At 37.9% G+C, this 24,747-nt stretch overlaps 1 protein-coding gene across 5 annotated transcripts in view; it reads left to right on the top strand.

Annotated features, from left to right (window-relative positions):
- Positions 1-24,747, top strand: part of dock4b (dedicator of cytokinesis 4b) — a 76,082-nt gene that overhangs the window by 46,237 nt on the left and 5,098 nt on the right. Inside the window, exons 22-51 of one of the 5 annotated variants that reach the window (XM_043236830.1) lie at positions 228-398; positions 3,284-3,476; positions 3,557-3,684; positions 4,963-5,097; positions 5,754-5,852; positions 5,924-6,018; positions 6,101-6,176; positions 6,266-6,366; positions 7,201-7,259; positions 7,334-7,482; positions 7,571-7,656; positions 8,441-8,467; positions 8,597-8,692; positions 9,255-9,315; positions 9,576-9,669; positions 9,751-9,899; positions 10,883-10,969; positions 11,185-11,289; positions 11,399-11,540; positions 13,165-13,331; positions 14,991-15,077; positions 15,322-15,498; positions 17,861-17,944; positions 18,716-18,835; positions 18,919-19,043; positions 19,940-20,060; positions 20,464-20,545; positions 22,454-22,560; positions 22,930-23,002; positions 23,808-23,903. In XM_043236830.1, coding sequence (XP_043092765.1) covers positions 228-398; positions 3,284-3,476; positions 3,557-3,684; positions 4,963-5,097; positions 5,754-5,852; positions 5,924-6,018; positions 6,101-6,176; positions 6,266-6,366; positions 7,201-7,259; positions 7,334-7,482; positions 7,571-7,656; positions 8,441-8,467; positions 8,597-8,692; positions 9,255-9,315; positions 9,576-9,669; positions 9,751-9,899; positions 10,883-10,969; positions 11,185-11,289; positions 11,399-11,540; positions 13,165-13,331; positions 14,991-15,077; positions 15,322-15,498; positions 17,861-17,944; positions 18,716-18,835; positions 18,919-19,043; positions 19,940-20,060; positions 20,464-20,545; positions 22,454-22,560; positions 22,930-23,002; positions 23,808-23,903 — 3,292 coding nt within the window. The remainder of the gene's footprint in view (positions 1-227; positions 399-3,283; positions 3,477-3,556; positions 3,685-4,962; positions 5,098-5,753; positions 5,853-5,923; positions 6,019-6,100; positions 6,177-6,265; positions 6,367-7,200; positions 7,260-7,333; positions 7,483-7,570; positions 7,657-8,440; positions 8,468-8,596; positions 8,693-9,254; positions 9,316-9,575; positions 9,670-9,750; positions 9,900-10,882; positions 10,970-11,184; positions 11,290-11,398; positions 11,541-13,164; positions 13,332-14,990; positions 15,078-15,321; positions 15,499-17,860; positions 17,945-18,715; positions 18,836-18,918; positions 19,044-19,939; positions 20,061-20,463; positions 20,546-22,453; positions 22,561-22,929; positions 23,003-23,807; positions 23,904-24,747) is intronic. The other 4 variants (XR_006250645.1, XM_043236832.1, XM_043236833.1 and 1 more) reach the window with 4 other exon arrangements.

The raw sequence follows: 24,747 nt of genomic DNA, 5'->3' as shown, positions 1-24,747 counted from the left end.
TTCCTAATGATATTTAGAGTCCGTCATTACTGTCCTCCGTCTTCTGATTTTCTGCAGCTACAAATACAATTTATGTTTGTGATGTACTGAATATTCAATTACCCATGGTTCGCTGCTGGCCGTTAAGACTTCCACATCGCATTAGTTCTCACAGCCCATGCATTCTTAATTAGGCCACTTTTATGTTGCTTTCTGCGCTCAGATCTCCTATTCTGTTGGTTTCCTAGGCGACGGAGTATATTTTTAAGTATATTATCCAGTCGCGACGGTTGTTTGCTCTGGCCACGGGCGGACAGAACGAGGAGGAGTTCCGCTGCTGCATGCACGAGCTTTTCATGTCCCTCCGATTCTTCCTCTCACAGGAGAACAAGGGCTCTCGGCCCATCACACAGTCACAGGTGAGAGACACACAGATCTGTTTACGTGAGAAAACTCCTCTCTAGTATGCTCCAGTATGTAAAATGGGTTCAGGTTTTACCATGCAGCATTCCTCTTTCTTTACTTCCACCACTAGATTGAAATGCACTAAATACACTAAACATTTAAATCTATTTCAATTTTAAAATTAAATAAATTACTAATACAATTTATAATAGACTTAATATTAATTAAATCTAAAAACTAAAATAAAAGTTTTTTCATATTCTTTTATAATTGATAATTTAATAATGATAACAGCAATAAAATTAATAATAATAATGATTACTAATTGTATTGTTATTATACTTCTATAGTAGTATTAGTAGTGTAAAAATATTATATATATATATATATATATATATTATATTAGGATAAGGCAATATAGTAATAATAATAATAATTACTGTTATGATTATTATTATTATTATTATTATACAATTTCAATATAATGCTAATTCTATACATATTAATCATCACCATAATCATTAATATGATGATTTTATTGTAATTGTGTAATAAACTTTAAGTAATATTTATTATTATTAATATTATCATTGTGTTGTTGTTCTTGTTGCTTTTAAAGTTTATTATATAGATATATTATATATTATATATTTGTTTCGGTTTTTAGTCCCAAACCGTCCTCTGAAACCACAAAGAAGTACATTTTGTGGTTTATTTGCCAAAGAAATGCCCTTAATTGAGACATTTCACTCTCGATCATTTATATTTTATGGAGAGAATGACGTGCAAAAGCAGTGTTCAGCGCGCTCCCTAAAATTCATTGGAAGCATTTGAAGTCTCCTATAACTCTTTCCAACTTCCCTGAGCTGAATGCGAGAGCGTCTTCTATTCTCCTTCGCTCGGTTGCCCGTCGCACTGGCTTTTGTTCGAGCCTTGGCGTGAGTTTGTTTTGATGTTCTGCCGTGTTCTACAAAGAGCCTCGGAGTGCCCATGTGCCCCCTTTGAAAGAGAAAGATGAATACTTCCGAAGAAAGAATTGCTTGGGTTTTAATGAGAGAAAGAAACTGCGTAAAAGGACATGAAGGATAAGGATGAAAAGAATGAAGTAAGATGAAAAAAGCGAGATAGTGGCGGCGCAACAAGATTACGAGAAGCTCTGGGGAAGTCATGAGATAATACGCAAGTCAGAAAAACAGACAGAATCACGTTTTACTATTGTTTTAGAGTAAATGTCACAAATGACTTGTATGTATTGCACGTTTTGGTGGCATATGTTGCATTTTAGTTTCAAATAACCAGATGTTTGACTGTCAGAACAACGTCTGGTCTGCTTTTTATTCATGTATTTATTTTTATTATTATTATTTTACATTTTTTTTGCCAAGAGTGGCTTAGGAAGAGATTATTTGACTGATATATATAATAAAAAGTGTCTGTTTTTACGTATATTTCTTCCAACACTAATCAAGTTTTTGCTTAATAAAATATTATTTAATAAATATATTTTTATAAACATTTTTAATATATTAAAAAAAAATTATGCCATTTTACAATTGTATTTTATAGTCATTTCTTAAATTATTAAAGAGTTTCTTTTACAGATGTAAAAATAATAATAATCATAATTTGTGCATCATTTATGGGTGGTTTTATCTGAAATATTTGATGCTACAAAACTAAACTTCAGTTTCAATCCTCAACTACCAAATAAATGGCTGTTAAAATGTATGAGCAGACATTTTCTTCTAAAATGAAGTGCTCAAACCAACCTGTATTGAACAGTTCTGGTGATAAATATCCAGTTTACTTTCTACTCAGTGACTTGAATATTTCAGTATACTTTAGACTAATTTAGACTAGTTGGTCGGTGGACAGACGGTGGTCTGAGACTGAGACTAGTGTCATTTAACACTTCATGCTTGAGACCATCCAACATGAATAGTTAATGCATCCCAGTAGGTCTATAGTTGTGTGGTCTGTGTAGATGTATATTCATCTCAGATGATTTATTAGCCCTGTGTCGGGCCGAGTGCTGTTTGAACATTGTAATCTTCATAAGGAGCAGAACAAAGGTAGTGATAGAATGCAGACCAGAGCCGTTCTAATCCCCCATAATCCCCCGCTGGCCCTCCCGCCCCACGCTGGCCCCTCACAACAGGATAACATGTTGAGGTTTGGGCCTCTTCTCTCCTCTGTCCATGTTCTTCTCGTTTTTGAGATTGGGTCATGGGCCAGCGGTAAAAGATATTTGCTGCTGTTTCTGTTTGGGAGGATGAACATGTCACAGTTAGTGTATTACTGAGTATCATGAGAGCCGATATTCACAGTTTTATGCATTTTATAGTTTAATTTCTGTATATTTGCATTCGCCCACTGTTTCATCATTTTGCAAATGACTGTTGAATATAGTGCATTTATTTATTTTGATAAAAAAAGTAATCTTTTTTTTAAATTATTCCACATTATTTTTCTGCTCGTAAGGAATGCGTTCTTTTACAAAATAAGCCGCATTTTAAAAATGCATTTGTTTATTATTTTTGTTTTAATAACATGTATAAAAAAAACTGATGCAAATATACATATGATGTGTTACTGTTTCTTATTTTGTTGAAGTATCTTCAGAAGCGACTTAAGATGTTTAAAAGAAGTGCAATTTAACTCAATTTATCACTCAATAAAAAAAAGCATAGTTATTATTTGAGAGAGAACTTTAATTTGTTAAAGAAAATACAGAAAAACTATTTTTAATGTTTTATTAGTTAACATCTTGCATATTGTGCAAGATGTATGTAAACTCTATAGTAACAGTTTAAGACAAAAGTGTATCAAAAGTGCAGTTTTATTTATTTTTGCTTATATGGTTTATTGTTTCTTGTTTGTTTGTCACCTGCCTCCACAGGCGGTGTTCCTGCAGTCGTTCCCGGCTGTGTACGGGGAGCTGCTGAAGCTCTTCACGGTCAGGGAAGTGGCCACGTTCGTCCGAGAGACGTTGGGCAGCATCCCCACCGTGTCCCAGGCTGACTGCCCCCTGGAGGCCGTCAAACTGAACTGCATCGCCAAAACCGTCGAGAGCCAGCTCTACACAAACCCCGGTAAACAGCCGCTCGCTGAGGATGGAGGTGAAGACGGTTAGAGGCGGTCTGCTCAGTGAATATGTGTGTGTTTTTATCAGAGTCTCGATGTGTCCTGCTCCCGGTGGTGCTGCGTTTGCTTCAGGCTCACATGCAGGAGCAGCGAGATCTCGTCATGTGCGCTCACATACTCACCTGCATGCTGTCTCTCCTCAAGAAAGACGACACGGTAAGATAACCCGCACGCAACTTTAGGACTTACCTTTGGACAACAAGAAGAATTAGTCTAAGCAAACAGAGCTAATCTCAATAGAGATCTCCAACTGAGATGTTTGCTGGCACTTTCAGATCATCAGTGAGAGAGTCTGGTTGCCATGATGGGATTTATTAAGCTTATCACTGGCCAGAAAATGTGTCTGTTTTAATGAAAAGCTCTGATTTTGGGGGATCTGAACTGTTGACATCTGGCAACCAAATTTGTGAAGGAATTTTCAAAATAATGCAAATGTTTTAATGCTGAAAGATTTTTTTTTCCTCATTAAGTCATGTTTAAAGGCAGTTAAAGGAGAGGGGTATAGTAATATAAGTAAAAAGAAAAAAGTTGGTTCTTTAAAACGATCACTCTAAATGCACTGCTTTTCAAATCCTTTGGCATCAACACAACTTTTCAAGTCTGTCATACTTCACACTTCCTGCTTTTAGCAGTCTTCTGCTTATGCATAATCCACATGTCTCCGTTTGTTGTGAAAGTTTTGTGCTGTAAAAGAGTATTTAGCCTATTTATTTGTCAAATATCTGCCGTTGCCAAGAGTACGAAACACGTTTGTCAAAACGTGGCCCTAAATCCGCATAATTATGCAAGGCTCCCTGAAGACGTGCTTATCATTCACGCAACCCAGAAGCTTTGTTGAATTAGTGTTTTGGCACATCCACAATTCGTGTTGACTTCTGCTTTGAAGAAGACCACAGGAAACCTGTCTTGAAAATGCTGAAGCTGCTGTAAATGTAGACATCCTCTCTGACCTTGAAGTCACCTGGAAGAGAAGGACCGATGTGCGCTGGTTTCTTCCTGCGCTTGTTTAAACTGAAATGACAGCTGAACCCTTCATGGCTGTCTCACTTTTTGCTTCCCGCAGCAGGACTGTCTCGAACTGAGGCTCAATCCTCACCTGCTTTGAGGCAAGTTTTGGGCCGTGCATACACCTTTATCCCAGTTAGAATTTATCCCAGTTAGGACATTCTGCACTTCTGTTCCCTATCAAAAGTTTATAAGTGAATACACTTGCTGTGCATTGCAAAACACATATATTCATTCATCACGATATTGGAAACATCGTAAGCTTCAATTTGATATCAAACATGCAGCACCCTGTCAGACTGTCATGGCTGTTGGTGGCTCACCAGAACGGGTTATCGCTAATTAGCACCCTGTCAGACTGTGTGCATAACATCTCCAAGGACAAACATATATATATGTGTGTGTGTGTGTGTGTGTGTGCGCGTACAGGAGCCGGCCGTATCTGAAGAGGTGGATCTGATTGTGGAGAGCGTTTTGGGGGTGTTACTGCGAACCATATTAGAAATCGCTAACCGGCCACAACCGGCAGGACCTGCCCTACGGCCCCAAGTTCAAGACGTCACGGTAAGATAACCAAACAAGAAAGCAAGCTTCATAAAGAATAGGCGAGAGTGAATTTAAAAAAAGCAAAAGCGTCAGAAACGGGCTCCCGGGGGGGCGAGGTAATTACAGCCCGGCAGTCAAAGCGCTTTACACTTCAAAGTCTCTCCACACAAGCAGCAGGTGAATTCTGGCAGCGTTCCTGCTAGACGTGACATACTCCCCAGCGAATGTAAACCTCGCCATACCTCGCTTCAGCTCCGATTTATTCATCCCTGTTCAACACAGACTGAGATTTATCAAGGGTTTCATGGGGCGGTTCAGTTTGGGAGTGATATAATCTGCGATGCCTTTTTTTTTTTGCGGGTGTTTGTATGAGCAATCTATCTACTACTGTTCACAACTAGTCAGTAAATATTATTATTCATGTATATGTGTATGTGTGTGTATGTAATTCAATTTCTACCCATTATTTGCTAGCAAAATGCTATTAAATGCAATATATTAAATATAATGTCTTGAAGTTACACCAGTCTTGTTCAAACCAGTCAAAATAATTCAAATTCTATCCATTATTTGTGCTTTTTCCCCCCTAGATTTAAATGTCGCATTTTTCAAAATGATTTGATTCTCCTGTAGAGGTTTTTTTTTCTCTCTCTCAAGCGTATCGTGTGTTTCAGGGCGATTTTGTGTCGTGTCTTCTGGCTCTGTTGAGGCATATGAAGGACAGACACTACCAGCAGCTCCTGCAGAGCTTCACCAGCAAAGAGGACCTGCGGGTGAGACGCTCATCCATCAGCTCACGATACACACTGAGAAACACGTCAAACATCCTCTCTGTCTCTCTCAGGACTTTCTCCTGCATGTCTTCACCGTGTTTCGCATCCTGATAAGACCAGAGATGTTCCCTAAAGACTGGACGGTCATGCGGCTCGTCACTAATAAGTCAGAGACTTTATTCCCCTGCAGTTTCACATGGTGTGCTTTTTCAGAGGATGAACTGTGACACGAAATGTTTGATTTACAGCATCATCATCACCACGGTGCTCTACCTGTCAGACGCTTTAAGAAAAAACTTCCTCAATGACAAGTTTGACTTTAAGGTTTGTTCTCGGTCTTTTCGTGGTGTGAACCATCAGTCAGTCTGCGGGTTTTTTTCCGTGGCGCAGCACCTAACTCTCTTATCACGTAGGTGTGGGATTCCTACTTCTGCCTGTCTGTTATATTCATCAACCAGCCCTGCCTTCAGCTGGAGACCTTCTCTGCCTCAAAGAGGAAGAAGATACTGGAAAAGTGAGTCCTGCAAGCCCTCCGAGTTTAAACTTTCTTATTATTTCTATGCCAAAAGCAGCACGTGTCAAATAAAACGCTAAGTCCGACTGTTATAGTTCAGTATGTGTAATGTAGTGTTAATTTGTAATAGGTTTTTGTTTAATTGTGCATTCGTTTCACTTAATTTCATTTTATTTATATACACTGAGGATCCAGACGTTTGGAATAGTTTAAGATTATATATTTTGGAAAGAAGGCTTGTGTTCACCAAAGCTACAGTAAAACAATAACACGGTGAAAAATAATTCAATTAAAAATAACTATTTTCAGTTAGAATATATTTTAAAATCTAATTTATTGATACTGTAAGCTAGTTTCAGTGTAGTTTTAGTTTTTCTCTGTATCAATGTATTTTGTATATCAGTAACATTTTATTATTTTTATCTGTTTAATTATTTTATATATATATATATATATATATATATATATATATATATATATATATATATATATATATATATATTAGTATTTTTTAATAAATACAATGAGGATCAAACATTTGGAAGAGTTAAAATGTTTTAAAATATTTTTGCAGTTTAAAATTTTTACTCCAGATTCACATGATCCTTCAGAAATATTTTTATTTAACTTTATAATCATAACCAGTGTCTGAAAACTGCTTTATATTTCAATGGAAACGTGATTCTTTCATGAGTGCAATATTGAAAGAAAAACTTTATTTCCAACATTGATAAGAAGAAATATTTCTGTCTTGGTTATCCCAAATCATCGGCCTACAAACGTCTCAATCATATTTTGACACGAGGGTGTGTGTTAACAGTATTTTGCGTTCAGGTACGGAGACATGCGTGTCATGATGGGATGCGAGATCTTCAGCATGTGGCAGAATTTAGGTAAAATGTTACCCAATATCAAAAAGCTTCACTCTTTTTACTCGAGAGATGAACGTTTCAATCTTGCGGGGCAGGAGAGCACAAGCTGAACTTCATCCCAGCGATGATCGGGCCGTTCCTGGAGGTGACGCTGGTGCCTCAGCCGGACCTGAGGAACGTCATGATCCCTATCTTTCACGACATGATGGACTGGGAGCAGCGCCGGAGCGGCAACTTCAAACAGGTCACACACCGCCCCCTTCTGCTCACGAACGGGACACGCAGCTATCTGACTAGCGCACGTAATAAGATATTTTCATTATTGGTAATAGGTGGAGGCGAAACTCATCGACAAGCTGGACAGCCTCATGTCAGAGGGGAAAGGAGACGAAACGTACAGAGAGCTCTTCAACAGCATGTGAGTGAGAGACGCGTACACAAACACGCACTGAGAGCCTGTAGTGGGCTGACTTTGGTTTAGAGACGGTGAGTAGTCAGGTTGTGTGTGACTGTGTCTGTCAGCGCTGTGAAGAAGTCTTTGAGTCGCATCCGAATTTCAATTTCTGTGCATTTTAAATGTCAGATGCAAATGTGGATTATGGTAGTGGTAGTAAAAAAGGGCACTCAAGTTCGGTGCTTTTTTTTTTTATCGGTGTAAAAAATTAAAAAGAAAACTTTTTTTCACAGCTATTGAATCTGTATGTGACCTCCTCTCTATTTCTCTGTATATTCTCTAAATCTAATTTCAAGCTTTCAGTTTTTTCTCTCTTAAAAAAAAACATAAAGATAACATACCAGTAAGCCTCATGTGGTGTGTATATATATATATATATATATATATATATATATATATATAGTAGATATTAGTGCTGTTTTTTATATATTGAATTAATAAACGTACAGTAAGTTAACTCATTTTTAAAATATATTAGTCGTTTTGCATAATAAATGCAATTTTTTCTTTGTTGAGGAACATTTTGTACTCTCGACAGCAAGATTAAAATGAAATGTTAATTTCAATAGATGATAATTTGGTTGATTTTAGGCTTTTGGTGGGGCAGCTGATTTTATTGATTAACAGCCTTCTTTCTTTCTTTTTTTTCTTACTAACCAGACTAACTGTACTAACTGAGTTCGAGTGGCTGTTGTTGTCGTTTAATCCATTAATATGAATTTGCTTTGTTTATGCTGCTCTGGACTAGAATTCCTCTGTTCGGTCCGTATCCTAGGTAAGACGATCACTAATCACTGTTCTGCTGGACAGCTGTGTGAGTCTGTGTGAGTGTGCAGGGCATGATGGGTCATACGGCGGGCAGCGGCGTGACTTCTCTTCTGCTGTGCTTGTTTTGTCTCGTCAGTCTGTTGAAGAAGATCGAGAGAGAGACGTGGAGAGAGAGCGGGATATCCCTCATAGCCACGGTCACACGGCTCATGGAGCGACTGCTGGATTACAGGTGAAATACACACAGCTGTACAGATGTGCGCACTTGAAAAACATCTGTTCAAAGGTTTGGGTTTGGTACTTTAAAATGAAAATAATAATAGTAAAATATTTTTATTCATCATGAATAGATTAAATTCACTGGAATAAATGCAATTTTTAAATAAAATAAAATAGAAAACTGTTATTTTAAATTGTAATAATATTTTGCAGTATTACTGTTTCCATTGTATTTTTTATTTAGCTGCAACCTTCTTGAGCAGAAGACTTCTTTTAAAAATATTAAATGAACTATTTAGTTAACAAAAAAAAATCCTGAATTCAATTTATGAAAATCTAGACTATAGTGGATAATAAATAAATGCAGTCTTGCTGAGCATCAAAAACATTTAAAAGGCACTTCCCAAACTTTTGAACTTTTGCTAAGTTTCAGTTAACTCCAACCTGATTGAGAGTTTATAAGTATAGTCAAGTAAATACAACTTTTAATTGTTTTTGATTTCTGCCTTTCTCGCCTCAATAGATGCATTAGACAATGGATTCATTAGATAAATGACACTCTTTGTGTTTTACAGAGACTGTATGAAGCTAGGGGAAGTGGATGGAAAAAAGATTGGCTGTACAGTCAGTCTGCTGGTATGTTTAAGTATAATCTTTAGTGCCATTATTTGTCTTGCTCTTTTAGATTAAAGATGTCGTTCTGGTACTTAGTTTAAGACTAGAGCGTTGTGAAGTGATTAAGATGCTTTTATTCATTCTGCTCTTCTTCTCCACGTCTCCTTGGGTTATCCATATGAATTTGTTCATGGGAACCAGTCGGAGAGTGAAAATCAATGCTGAAAAGCACTTAAGCGCTTCATAGCCACACTCCACCGCTCTTTGTCTCTTTTCCACAGAACTTCTACAAAACGGAGCTGAATAAAGAGGAGATGTACATCCGCTACATTCACAAGCTGTATGACCTGCACCTGAAAGCACAGAATTACACAGGTACTCAAGCATGACGTAAAGCAAGGGTGGTTTAAAGATTCGCTTAACGTGTGTATTCTGATGACGTGTTTGCGTGCGCAGAGGCCTCATACACGCTTCTGCTGTACGACGAGCTGCTGGAGTGGTCCGAGAGGCCCTTGCGGGAGTTTCTGAGTTACCCGATGCAGAGCGAGTGGCAGAGGAAGGAGTATCTGCACCTCACCATCATCCAGAACTTTGACCGGGGAAAGGTCTGTGTCTGCCTTTGTCACGCTTTGGCGTCACGTGGCTCCTCTCAGCCTGCTATTAAATGATCAGTGCGTGATTGTATTTTGAGCAGCTGTCCTTCAGAATTAAATGGCATTTACATAATCAGTAACCTCAGTCACCTAATCAGTTGATGAGAATAAAAATCAGCGCGCTTGTTGTCTGCTCTTCTCGTGGCTGAAGCCATTTGTTGGGCTCTTAGGTTTAGGAAGCAATAGGACAGAAACGCTTCCTCATAATGAAGAATGTGCATTAAAACAACGAGGATTTTCTGCTGGCGTCATGGTTTTTTTTAAAGCGTTGCAGTTGAAAGCATTTTTTAATACATTACAAACTAAACGCGGAGTAAGAAAATATGTAGTGCAATCAGATTTTAGATAATAAAAAAACTACATTGAATTTAATCAAATTAATATAAAAATTTGCTTTGCTTCCTTTTATATATATATATATATATATATATATATATATATATATATATATATATTTTTATATATTATTAATTTTTTTTGTTTATTCCTTTGCTGTGAAGTTTGCAAAAGAAATATATACATGTTATTTAATTTATTTTTATTTTAGTTTTCTAAGATTTAAGATAATAAAGTTTGTATATATGTTACTACAAAATGTATTTATATCATTTATGATTATACTTTCAATCATTAAAACAAAATTGGTTGCATTTTTTTAAATATTAAGATTGGCAAATAAAATAAAATTGTATTATGCAGGAAAATGTAATCTTGATTTAACTTTTTGTGTGTGTATGTGTTTTGTTTTGTGTTTGGTTTTGTTTTGGTCAGATATTGAATTAAGTCTCCATGCATCTTTTACATTTTTTTTTGCATATTTGACTTTTTTGTTGTTGTTGTCGTTGTTGTTGTATTGATGGCGCTCTAGTGGCTTCTGCTGGTGAGTTATGAAACTGCACGTGAATTAAAAAAAAAACCCCTCTCTACCCCTTCAGTGTTGGGAGAACGGCATTATCCTGTGCAGAGAGTTAGCAGACCAGTACGAATCCTACTACGACTACAGAAACCTCAGCAAAATGAGGGTGAGCTAAAACTCTCTGTGTAATAAAACAGTTTAAGCCAGTTATTCATATAATATTACCTGCATTTACAGTACACGTCAACTCCTAACTGTTGATAATTTCACATGCAAAAATGATATTAAATGTCAGAGAGAATGTTCAAATCTACAACTTGTTGGTAAACTGCATCAAATGTATGCTCTGTTTTCTGCTTATTAAATGACTGCAACTCACAGATGATGGAAGCTTCGTTTTATGATAAAATAATGGACCAACAGCGTCTGGAGCCAGAGTTCTTCCGAGTGGGCTTCTACGGCAAGAAGTTCCCTTTCTTTCTACGGGTATGTGTCTTCCTGACATCCTGCAGCATACCAGATATCACTGTCAGTATCTCTGAAGTCCACTAGGTGTCAGTATTAACCAGAATGTGTGTGTGTGTGTGTTGTGCAGAATAAGGAGTTTGTGTGCCGTGGTCATGACTACGAGCGTCTGGAGGCGTTCCAGCAGCGCATGCTCAATGAGTTTCCTCACGCTATCGCAATGCAACACGCCAACCAGCCTGACCAGACCATCTACCAGGCTGAAGCCCAGTGTATCCTCCAGACATCTCTTCTCTTTTCCAAACGCACACAGAGAGTCTTGTGCATGCTTTTATTTTTTTATTTTTGAAGAGCTGTTCTCTTGTGTAGGTATTGTCCTAGTTCCTTTAACTCATAATTTACTAATGTTACTATTAGCTGCAAAAATGCATGTCACCATAACTGTTACTAAGAGTTATACATTTTAACCAACCTGTGTTAAAGTGCCCCTATTAGGGATTTTTGAAAATGAGTTTTACTGCAGTGTGTAATGCAGCTCTAAGTGAATGAAAACTATTAAATCGGAAAGGGCCTCGTATATTTAGTCACTGTCTTTCATAAGAGTCAACTCTGAATCATTCAAATGAGTCAATTTCAGTCCCGAGCTGATTCATATTGACCTGAAATAAATAAAAATGCAATTTTTTTGCCGCTAGGTGCCACTTTAAGAGAGTTAATACTGTACACAAAGCAGCACTGCGATGACAAACGCTCGTTTTATTATGAAATGTAAATGAAATCTGACCAATGGCTGCAGATTAGCGTCACAGGGTTTGGAGAAATGAATTGAGAGAACCTTTGGGAGTCGTTATGCAAATAAGGTCAAAAGAAATGCATATTATAAAACTGAAAGCATTTTGTGATCTTGCTTGCATGTCAACCTGTAGTTGAGGACTCCCAAACCAAAATATGAACCCTTCATAATCCATTATAGAGGCACTTTATACTTTATTTTGCAACACTAAATCCATTCAGTAAATATGGCAGAATTCTGCTAAATACTGGGCTTTGAGTTTCATTTGGTGTGCATTAAATAAACATTTGGATGCAAATGTGACACCCTACAGTATGCAAATTAGATTTCACGAAGTAGTAGTTTGTGATCATTCTTAATTAGCACATTCCTGATAAGCCGTATCGTTTTTAAAAGTAAAAAGTTGAAGTGATTCCCCAGAAGCCACTTCTTTATGCACAGAGCTGGTTTCCTGCGTGCTCTGTACAGTGTTAGTGCGTCAGTGAGAGATGTGTGAAGGCCTTACTGCAGCAAGGTTCTTCTAAAACAAACGCAAGGCCAGAGCCGGCCGCTTTAAATACGCGCCCATGTGGCTGAAATCAATCCCCTCCCTCTCAGAACGCACATCAGGCGTGGAGACGGTAGGTCGCAGGAGAGCGTTTGTTCAATTGATGAGACATGTACCTGGAGGCCAGGCGCTCGGTGAATATGTGACGTCCTCTTCAGCGCAATTAGAGCAGACAGGGCCGGTCAAACTACATGAGCGCAGCGTTTTGTTATCCAAGCCGGCGATTAATCATTGGCCTTCCTGGACGTCTGCCCTGCTCGATTCATATTTATGTGCTGATGAGACCTCATGTCTGTGAGGCACAAGATGTTGGTTATTTAAACATTTGCGGAGGATTTCCAACTGTGCTGTCTGCATTTGGACTGAGAGTGAAGTAGGAGATACCAAAGCACGATTAAATCGCATCCAAAATAAAAGCTTTGGTTTACACGTATATGTATTTGGATGCGATTTAATCATGCACTAGTTGCCAGCACTAATTTAAACACAATTATTGTAATTTTACTTGTTCAAATGCCGTTGTGCTCGGCACGTTCCTTGACGCACCTTCGTGCAGATCTTCAGATCTACGCTGTCACGCCGATCCCAGACAGCCAGGACGTCCTGCAGCGGGACGGTGTCCCTGACAACATCAAGAGCTTCTATAAGGTTAACCACATCTGGAGGTTTCGCTACGACCGCCCGTTTCACAAGGGCACCAAAGACAAAGAAAACGAGTTTAAGGTGAGCCAGTGACCAAAGCGTACTCTTAAATGAATTGTTGGGCCACAAATTGAAGCTCTGTCATCATTTATTTACTTTTACATCATTCCTAACCTGTGTGACTAGTTTTTTTCTGTTGCTAAACACAAAAGGAGATCATGTTTTCTTTGATGGTTCTGTTATGGAGACTGGAGCTGAAGATGCAAAACCATCGTAAAATGACCATTAAAGTCACTAATGTCTATATTCCAGTGACATGATAAGTTTGTGCGATAAACACACGTGATTAGCTGTTAAGTTTTAATACATTTAAGGTATTTACAAAATATCTTATGGTCTTTAATTAAAGATTTTTGGCATAAAAGAAAAATAAATAATTTTGACGCATACTATGTATTTTTGGCTGTTGCTACAAACCATTTTTATCAATCACTTTTGTTTATATAGCGCTTTTAACAATACGGATCGCATCAAAGCATTGAACAGTATCAAATAGAAGAATACAATGATAGGGATGTATAATGATGAGATCACAATTTATTATTAAATAAAAGAGACGGTGTCCGTAATCAATTCAACAATTATCACTAAAAATTAACCAGAGGCGACAGCAGCAAGGAACCAAAACCAAAAAATAAGAATAATTTAGTGCATGAATCATATGAACTGCCTTTACCATCCATTTTGAAGCTTGTAGGCTCCTGACCATGTTCATTGTAAATGTATGGATTAAAACTGACCAGTAAATTCTTCAAAAAGTCTAGACGGTAGAAAAACATAATGCGGTCGAGTAAATAATGAGTGAGTTTTTTTTTATTAGAGGTTTTTTATTTGGTGTTCTTTTGATGTCATTTTTCTCATCTCCTGCATTTCACTCCTCTTCTCTCTTGTGTATTCATTCCTTCACATCCAGTGTCTGCCGTGTGTGTGTGTGTGTGTGTGTGTGTGTGTGTGTGTGTGTGTGCGTGCGTGAGCTCAGGTGTTCTCTCACATGCTGCATTATTCACAGCCTTGGTCCAGAGAGGCTAATTAAAGTTTTAGGGGCTGAGAGACGCGCTCCTTCCAAATATCATTTCCCTTCCCCTCTCACTCAATATATCCAGCATAGACAATCACAGCCTCGGCATGGATTCGATCCACCGCAGGGGTTAGATTTCCCCCGACCTCCAGTGGTTACTGTGTTTGAAATAAACTGTTTAGCCTGCCAGATATTATATTTTCAGAGACACCGGGGGTATCCACCACCCCGGTCCACTTACCGCCCAGTAATAATGTCTGAAAATCTCATTTAGAGGTAAACTTCGGCTGAGACGCTATCCAGATGATACGATTATATTGGACTGAGGTGGTTTTGAATATCACAATCAAGCGGCTGAAGTTCGTACACAGCTTCCTCCGTTATACCTGCGCCAGCTCGGGTTAATTCTCGTGCTGCATGGGAAATGAATTTATGAATGTGAAATGTAATATGTGGAGCGGTGTGGCTTGATAAGCGGACTGTGTTGCCGAGAATGAGCTGTTTAAAGTGTAGATTAAATGATATGCATTATACATAGTGGAGGAGGAAAGTCCTCGCTCATTGAATATGTTGTAACCGCTTTGCCTTATGGGATCTCTTGGACTTTTTCTGAAGGTTTGAACTATGATGTGTGTCAATGAGCATTTGCTTTTGAATTTCAGAGCCTGTGGGTAGAACGAACAACGTTAACGCTTGTTCAGAGTCTCCCGGGCATCTCACGCTGGTTTGAAGTGGAGAGGAGAGAGCTGGTAAGTAGATCTCCCATGAAACTTTCCCTTTGGTGTGTTTCTCACACCCGCCGCATTAAGGTCAGGAACAAACTGTAAATCTGGATGCTTAGTCAATGCATTTAGAGTGTTTTGCTCTTGTAGTACATAAATTATTGTGCTTTTTTTTTTACATGTTGGAAACGAACGCTCAATTTTAAATTAGAGATTGTAGTTTTTGGTTCTACAATATTTTCATCTTAACTGGGTTTTTTTTTGGCCCCAGGTGGAGGTGAGTCCTCTGGAGAATGCTATCGAGGTCATCGAGAACAAAAACCTTCAACTGCGGACGCTGATCACGCAGTGTCAAACCCGGCAGATGCAGAACATCAACCCCCTGACCATGTGTCTCAACGGCGTCATCGACGCGGCTGTCAACGGAGGTCTCGCTCGCTATCAGGAGGTTGTATATTATATGTATTCCAAGTCCTCGCTGATGCAAGACCACCTCATGTTTGAAAAATGTAAACACGCACACCCAAGGTTGTCTCTCAATGTCCTCTGCCGGAGAACGCGGCGCCTTCAGATGGCCGAAGGGAATTCTGGGATACCTTCGGAGTTCTAATGCCTGCTTAGCCAGTCCGATAAAAAAAAAAACAACTCGTCCGTAGCTGTGTGCTCTGCCGATAAACTACAGAAACAGTAGCATTGAAAGAAGAATCATTTTCCTTGTGAAGCCCTGGGAAAATCTATAGTATCTCAAAGAAGTCATATTCTGAGCGAATACAACAGATCTTTTCAGATTGTATGAGTGCTTGTTGCATAGCAACCTCGCTTTAGTGTCACTGCAGTATTTACCTTGATAGACTTAGAGAGCCTGCTTTAAAGAGCACGGTCGACGTATACTTGCCGGTTTGCGATTTGTACGTGTTCCAGAACGTACATTCGCACTAAATTCGCTTCGTGTAGCCCGAGCGTCCCAAGGCTGAGGGGTCTGGGATGAGCAGCAGTTAATGTATTTGGAGCGCAAACATGACAGCATTGCCAATTAGTTGTTTATTGAGCGCTCCAGCTGTTGCCGTTAATATTTTCACCCGTTCCTGCGCTTTAAGGTCAGCCCTCGAGGAAATTCCACTCTGAAATTCCTCTCATTTGCAAGCCCCTCGCTTTTAATTGGCTCGCCCCAGTGCTTTTCACACTTTCCTGCTAGTTGCGTCTTGAAGTTCAGAGAGAATATCATTTAGAAAGGCAGAGGTATGTTTATTCCGTTCCTCAAATTCTCGCAAACTGATTCACAGATATACAAGTAATTGTCCCGGAGTTCATTACATTCAGCTGGCGTTCAACGGCTTGCCATCTGAAGGCATAGCAGGTAGCTGCAATTAGATATCTAGTAGTTCTAGAAATCAGAGAAATTTGTGTAAGACTGCTCACACACATTTCTCAAAAGATATCGTGACTCAAATTTGTAGAGTGTAGCGCTACAAGGTCATCTTTTTTATTCTTTTTTTTTCCCAGGCATGAAATAAAACTTTGGGTAGTTAATGACTTTGGATAAAATAGAGCTAATGACAAAATCAGTAAGGCGTCAAAACCAAACTGATTCATTTATATCGTAACATCCAGCCCACCAGATTTGAGAAAGACATCAGAACAAAGTGTTCAGATGCCATTTTATGCAAATAAAACCAAATTTGGAAGTCAAAATTATAATAAAATATGAAATGGTGTTTATATGAGGGGAACATTGACACATTAATTTCATATTGTTATCTTCTAGTCATGAGTACAGAAATCTGCTGGTAATAGTGTGTTGTTTCTTATGCCTTTTCTTATTGTACCAAAGCCAAAGTAAACTATGGAAATATTATTTTGAAAATATTATTGCGAATCGAATTCTACATTTTTTTTTTTTTCAAATTATTTAAATGATTATAATAGTATATAATAATAGAATATAATAGTAGATATGAGATTTTTTTTGTTTCCTTTTTTTTTTGTTGTTGCTTTAATTAAAATGTATTTGTAAAATGCTTTATATAATATACATCTCTCCAAACCAGTGGCCATACTCAGAGTGATACTGGCATGGAAAAATGCACTTGAAAGATATAAATAGAAACTATGAAACGCGTGTGCTAAATGGAATGATTTTTATAATAATAATAATAAGAGGTTTACTATGGCCAGAGTCATAGTTAATAAAGTAGTCAGTTGATAGTGAGACTTGGACCTTAAAATAAAGTGTTAAGAAAAGAACATTTAGCGTGGAATTTATAACGTAATATAAAAAATGTTTTGATAAAATCAGTGACGTTCAGATGCTTTTTGAAGTCTCGCTGTGATTGTGCGTGGCTTTAGCGATGCAACTGCAATTAAAACGGGCATCTGCTGGCAGCATTCGTCTGCCGCTCAGGCCAAGTGTCACATTCGAGGCAATGGAAAAATCTGCATGCTGCAATCTTTGAAGTCTGAGAGTCTTGCTTCCTGAAGCTTCTGCTCTCCCACTGTTTCTTTGGTGATACCAGTCCATCGTCCTTGGAACAGATCGGACACAGATACGCCGTCTGTTCTTCCTCCTTCCCCGTTAGCTTGGAAGATCTGAAAACAAGTTTTTAAGCTCAAATTCTTGCACTTTATTTGCTTTCAGCGCTTCACGTCCTTTAAAACAGAAAAGGTGATCAAGTTTTGACTAAACTATGCATGATATTGTTTAAGAATGTCGAGGTCAGCTGTAACTCGTGCCGCAGTGTATGCGGAGGCTGGCGAGGCACAATGCATGATGGTTAAGGAGCGTAATTTTGTCTGTCTTTTATTTGTCGCAGGCGTTCTTCGTGAAGGACTACATCATGAATCACCCCGAAGACGGAGACAAAATCGGCCGTCTGCGAGAGCTCATGTTTGAGCAGGTTTGTCTCAAGAAACCGAATCTAATCTACACCACATTCTCCGCCGGCGTTTGGGATTTAGCCGTTAGGATCTGCACGAGCTCGGTTTCTCTCGGTCTCGCTTCCTCCCTGCTTAGTAACCAGGAAATCTCCAGAGCCGAGCACACGACGCTGTTCACTAGACAGTAACCATGGATATGGGCCAGTTACAAGCATGAAAGTGAACTTTTAAAGACCGAAGGGGGAGAAAATATTTTGCTGATCATTTAATTATGAAGCGGGCTGTTTAAAAGACAACATGAATAAAAATGGATCCTGTTTGCCGCTTTAATAAACGTCTTTCATCTTATTACTCTTGATTTGTTAGATCTTTGTTTACATAAGGTTCATGCTAAATAACTGCAAGCACAAAATGTTCATTATCTACTCTGTTTTTGTTTGTTGTACATGTTGCAACTTTTTGATTATTGCGACTTAATTTATCCTGCAGCTTAGAATTTATTTCTGCCATTAAAAAAAAAAAAAAAAAAAAAAAAAGTGGGTGGGGGAAATTTTTTGTGAATGATATTTTGCTTGCTTTTAATCATTTTTGAATCCGTAGAATGCTTTTTGATAGGAAAGCATGATGAACATAAAAAAAGCATACAAACATTTCAGACTCGGTGTGCAAGGACCTTCATTCAAATATTAGTATATAAAATTATGTCTTTACATTATTTGCCACTAAATATAATTTTTTCTTAATTAGTCCATTTAAAAAGCATTAACCGTTGCACATCGTTTGTCCTTCAGGCTCACATACTGGAGTTCGGCTTGACGGTGCATGAGAAGTTCGTTCCTCAGGACATGCGACCTCTGCACAAGAAACTGGTGGATCAGTTTCATCTGATGAAGTCCAGCCTCGGCATACAGGTACATATCTGCAGTCCCATTCTTTCTGATTTCCCAAGCCGTTCGCCGCGCGCTCATCCTTCTGTCTTTCCCATGCTCTGAAGGAGTTTCCAGCGTACGTGCGAGCCAGTCCGATCCACTTCACCAACGGAAGCCCTCGAGCCGGAAGAAACTCAGCACCCAACATAATGAGTCCAGAGGGAGGAGCACGTGTGGTGTCACGCCGCAGGTGAGGAGCTCCTTTCTGCTGTTTACTGTGATTGGATGCAATACGTTTTTCTCAATTTCTGTAGATGGTGTTAAATGTATGCATTCTTCCCTCTGACTCCAAAATCTATTTAATCAATTCATTTTTAATTAAATTTATTTATTATAGATGATTATGATTATTATCAGTAATAGTACTAGCATTTTATTATTATTAGTAGTAGTAGTAGTAGTAGTAGTAGTACTGATAATAAAAGATAAATATTGCTCATGAATATTACATTTAGTCATTTTAGCAGACACTAAGTATGTTTTTAACAATAATAAATGTTTTAGCAATTCACAGTAATTAATATAATAATTAGATAACAGTGTACAGTATTTTGTATGCAAGTTAATATTATATTTACTATTCGTATTTAATATTTACATTAATATACATATAAAATTTTAATTATTAAATAATAATTTTATTTGTTATATTTTATGAATCATTTTGATTACAAGATAAATATGCTCAAATTAAACCTTTGTTTGCACAGTATTATTATTATCAATGTACAATTTATTTTCATTTTTAGCAATCCACAATCTTAAATATAATATGTAAGACAAATTGCAGCAATTAAACCTTTGTTTAAACGTTTTTTACAGAAAGTGCAGTAAAAACATTCATTATCCATTGAGAAGTCAGTTGATTTCGAAGCCATTCATTCAACAATGATAACATTTTACTAATCTCCTAGTCAATTCTGCACTAACTTTCATCATAATAGACAACATTTTTGTTCAGAGATGCGTTTGACTGATTTAATTTTTCTCTCTATGTGAATGACATAGCATTAAAATAAAATAAATGATATGTATGTTGCTTGTTGATGTCTTTTTAATCGCATTTAAATTTTTTGTGTTGTTCAGTCCCCTCAGCTACCCAGCGGTCAACCGCTACTCTTCATCCTCGCTGTCGTCGCAGGCCTCCAATGAAGTGAGCAACATCACGGGCCAATCAGAGAGCTCAGATGAAGTCTTCAACATGCAGGTGAGTGCTTGGGCCGCCAGTGGATAACTACTCACACACACATACACCGGCAGATTCTCTATTCTCTCGCCGTCTTTCATATTTCCTCCTAATCTCTCTCTTTCTCTCTTGTTCTTTTTCTCTGCTTCTTTTTCTCTCCTAATTGCCCTCTTTCTGTTTCCATCTGTCTCTCTCACATCCCCGCTTAATCTTCCCGTCTCGCTCTGTCTTTTCTCTCACTGTGAGAATGGGATTTGTAGGTGTGAATTATAGACTAGACGGACAGATCATTTAGGTTTTTTTCTTTTATCCCAGACCCAATGATTATTGTATAGCCCGTCCATATTATAGACCGACAACAAAGTGCAGAAGTCTGCGGACTCTTTCTTATGTTTCTCACGTTTTTTTTTCCTTCTCTTTCCAGCCGAGTCCGTCTACCTCAAGTCTCAGTTCCAATCACTCGGCCTCTCCCAACGTGACCAGCTCAGCTCCGTCTAGTGCCAGAGGTGAGAAGAGTCAGTCCGCTCTGAGAGCAGCTATTTCAAACCTTTGCTCTTTTGCAGTATGTCTACATCAAGCTTTTATTTCGTTGTTCACACAGCAGAGCTGCTGTGGTTTGATGCTGGCTCAGTGTGTGCTTGAAATACAAGCCTTCTCTGTGATATTTTCATACGTCATTTTAAGTATTTATCATTTACCTAAAGGTCAGAGAGAGTTTGGTTAACCTACGTTATAACTTGTTGATACAAAACTGAAATGACAGAAACTGTTTTACAACAAAAAGTGACTTTATAATGCCCTTTAATTTTTTCTGTTCTGTTTTCTGATCGCTTTAGCTTTATTTTTGGTATTTGAGTAAAATAAGTCTCTGGTGTCTCCAGAGTTCCACAATTTATGTGACATTTAGCTTGTTAAAGTTGCTACTTTTAGGCTGTTAACCAAATTGTGCCGTTTTTGTGTTAGTCCCTTTAAATGCAAACGAGCTGCTGCTCTGGCCCCTTTTTCAGAAGGGGTCGAATCGATTTCAAATTCAAATCAATTTCAGATTTTATTTGTCACATACACATACATGCATGGGACGACATGCAGTGAAATGCTTTTTTTCAACCGTCCAGCATCTAAAAACTTAAGAAAGGAAAAAGAAAAAGAAAGAAGAAAAAGTGCAGGCATTATAAATAAGAGATAGATAGAAATTTAAAGGAATAGGAAACAACTTAAGTATATAAGAGGAGAAAAAAATATATATATATATATATATATATATATATATGTATGTATGTGTGTGTATATATATATATATATATATATATATATATATATATATATATATATATATATATATATATATATATATATATATATATATATACATGATCTTTACTTAATATCCTAAAGATTTTTGGCATAAAATAAAAATCTGTTGTTTTAACCCATAAAATGTATTGCTGGCTATCGCTACAAATATACCTGTTTGACTTATGACTGATTTTGTGGTCCAGGGTCACATTTGTACTTCATTTCTTGAATCATTTTTCCTGGTAATTTTTGACATACCTTATAACGTTGCAAAATGAAACTCAGTTAATTATTTTCCTACGATTGCATCTTTATTATTTATTGCAGTTTCAACCTTGCCTCTTCATACTTTCAGCTTTATTGCAATTACTTTTTCTTTTTTGACTTTATCCTCTGATTCCGAATCAGGCTTCAGGCTTCCTTAATAAACAGATCTCCACGTTAAAAGTAAAATGCTACTGCGCGGCGAAGTTTATGGCCCGTTTAATGCTGTTTTACTGGGGGTTACAGAAAGCCGGCGTCCTGATATATAGCAGAACTCTCACCTCTGTCTCTCTCTCTCCGCCGCTCTTCCTTGGCCTCTTATCTCCCTCCATCCAGCATGTGTTTACTTGCGGACACAGGTCATAAAAACAAGAATATGTATAGAGACATTTATGTAATCTTATAGTCTCCCCTTGGCAGCCCTCCATGCCTCCCATAGAGACCCCTATAAAGCAGCGGCAGACGGGAAGCGCTCCTGGAGAATTACAGACGGCATAAACTGCAGCTTGAAGAACTCTAGTCTGATGATGACTATCTCTGGTGCGCATAAGAGAGCCGTGGCCTCCTGTCCCGTATTGGAGGAGGAAGTTAGTGTTCTGAGCAAGTCCAGGCCGCTCACCGTGTCAGGCTGCGAAATAGCCGTCTGTCACCCCAGCAGAACAATTCTCGCCCCGGCAGGAGATAAAAAAGACTAGGACGAGCCTTTATTTGATGCGCCGGCTGGTTAGCGAAGAAATGAGAGCAAGATCCATGTCCTTTTTCTGTCTCTGTGTTGTGTGGGCGCATAAAGTGAGCATTCGTGTCGGTGTGTTGCTGAAATCACACCCAAGCTTACACCTCCTCACCCTTCACAGGTTCTCCGCAGTTGTCAGATAAACACAAGCATTCCCGAGAGAACTGCCTCTCGCCGCGAGATAGACCCTGCAGCGCCATATATCCCAACCCCCTGGATCCCGCACAGGTATGAAAATGATTAGTGTATCAGTGTTTTTAATATTCACCGGTGTTCAGGTCACGTAAGCGGTGTTTTTGGTGTACTGCTTGGGTATCGTTGTAAGGTTTGCATTAACTGCGTCTTTTCAAGGTTCAAGGTTTTATGCATAATTATGTACACTTGCGGCACGAAGCTGCGTAATAAGCAGGATAATGTACATCCAGCAGGTTGTTGCTGCAGAATAAAGCCCTTCATTCTTATACAACATAACTGCTGATAAGCCTGTCTGGCTTTATTCTGCAATAGCAACCTGCTGGATGTATATTATCCCTTACAAAATAATAAATATACACAACAAACGGCATGGCATTCATGTGACTCGACCGTCTTTCACAGAGGCCGGTTCCACACCCAGCGGGCGACGCCTCCTTGCCTCGCAGTGACCCCAGCATCTCCACCCCTGACAAAGGTGAGCGTGTGCATGTGAGCGTGTGAGTCTTCAGCCCGTGGAGGGTGGTCTGGATCTGATGCTAGCCGACAGCGTGTGTTGCGACAGCCGTGACTGAACCACCGAAGAAGTTCACCAGCAGACCCACGCCTGTTCTGATTGACAGAGAGATGTTTAGGAGATTTTATCTGTCCTTTCTAAGTCATTTAAATCAGCTGTTGACTCGTAGTGGGTACATTGACTTGTCTAGAAGGAAGCCTTAACTACTATGTACTAACATTTAAATTGTACTTATATTTTTAAAAAACACCAATTCATTTCTGCAGTTGCATTTGTAACCCTGGAGCACAAAAGCAGCCTGAAAATATAGATTTTTTCCTTTTTACCAAAAATCATTCGGACAACAAGTAAAGATCATGTTCCATGAAGATATTTTGTAAATTTCCTACCGAAAATATAACGGTAAAAATGTTTGGTTAGTAATATGAATTGCTAAGAACTTCATTTGGACAAAGGTGATTTTCTCAGTATTTTTATTGTCCAATGATTAAAAAAACATACATCAAAAATGATTTTGCAATACAATTTGAACATAAGTTGTATTGTACTTATTTTTTCATGCAAGTACATAGTAGTTTAGGGCACTTAATATAAAAGTTTTTAGTTTTTTTTAATTTTAACTAACCACAAATCAAATGTTTTCTTTGTTTGGTAAATTTCCTTTTTTTGGAGGCAGGAATCTAGCAAAGCTTGGGTTGCTATCGCTAATCTTATTTTGAGTTGATTTGACTGAACTCAGCTGAAATGCATGTTTTGTGTGTGAAAGTGGTGAAGCCCGCACCGAGTAGCTGGAGTCTAGACACGCCGCTCTCTGATTTTAATGGAAAGTGTCCCCCTGTCCCTCCTAGACCAGCGTATTCAGGTAAAGAAAGAAATCGGCTCCGAGCGACCCTTTAGACTCACATAGACGCTACCCAAGGCTTTTAACTCTCGGATCTTCCGCTCTTCTAACATCTCTTGGTTTCTTGCTCGTCTTAACTTTCTTCGTTTCTCTGCATCACGAGGGCTTCTGGTCGGACACATCCCTGAGAATTTGAAGAAATTGTCACGGATGAGAAAAGGCACATCATCTAACAGCGGGATCGTTCTCGATGAGCTTTCTCGCAGCATTTATGTCTTTAAACTGCATGATGTGTGTTTAAACCTCGGTCTGCACCCTAGATGTCTTGTTACCTTTCAGATCTTAGTCTGCATTATCTTACTTTTGTTGTATGCGTGTGTGTATTTATTAATTTTAATATAAACTATAACTACTGTTTTTAATCATATTGTTATATTAATTTCAATATGATAAATTACTGTTATTGCATTATATCATTATAATTAAGTATATTTATAGCTATTATATTTACTGTACTTTGAATTATATATTATATACATAATCTGCTAAAAATATAGTAGTTATTGTAAGTATAGATTTTAATATAATAAAGTTATTATGAGGGTGATGTAATTTTTATTTTACATTTTTATTGGGTTACACTTAATTTTAAGGTGTCCTTGTTACAGTGTAGTTTATAATATATAATAGTTAATAATAATCAACTACATGTTCTTACTGGGGTTTGGTATGGGTTTCTTATGCATAATTATGTATTGTTATAATTACATGCAACGTAACAAGGACACCTTAAAAATGTTACTTTTTATTGTTTTAATATTATTTTATGTAGATTTTTAGATTTGTTATAATTAATAAAAATAAG

The sequence above is a fragment of the Puntigrus tetrazona genome, chromosome 4, assembly GCF_018831695.1.
Source record: "Puntigrus tetrazona isolate hp1 chromosome 4, ASM1883169v1, whole genome shotgun sequence".
Lineage (NCBI taxonomy): Eukaryota > Metazoa > Chordata > Actinopteri > Cypriniformes > Cyprinidae > Puntigrus > Puntigrus tetrazona.
Note: the sequence above shows the minus strand (reverse complement) of the source record. Positions and strands in the feature narration are given on the sequence as shown.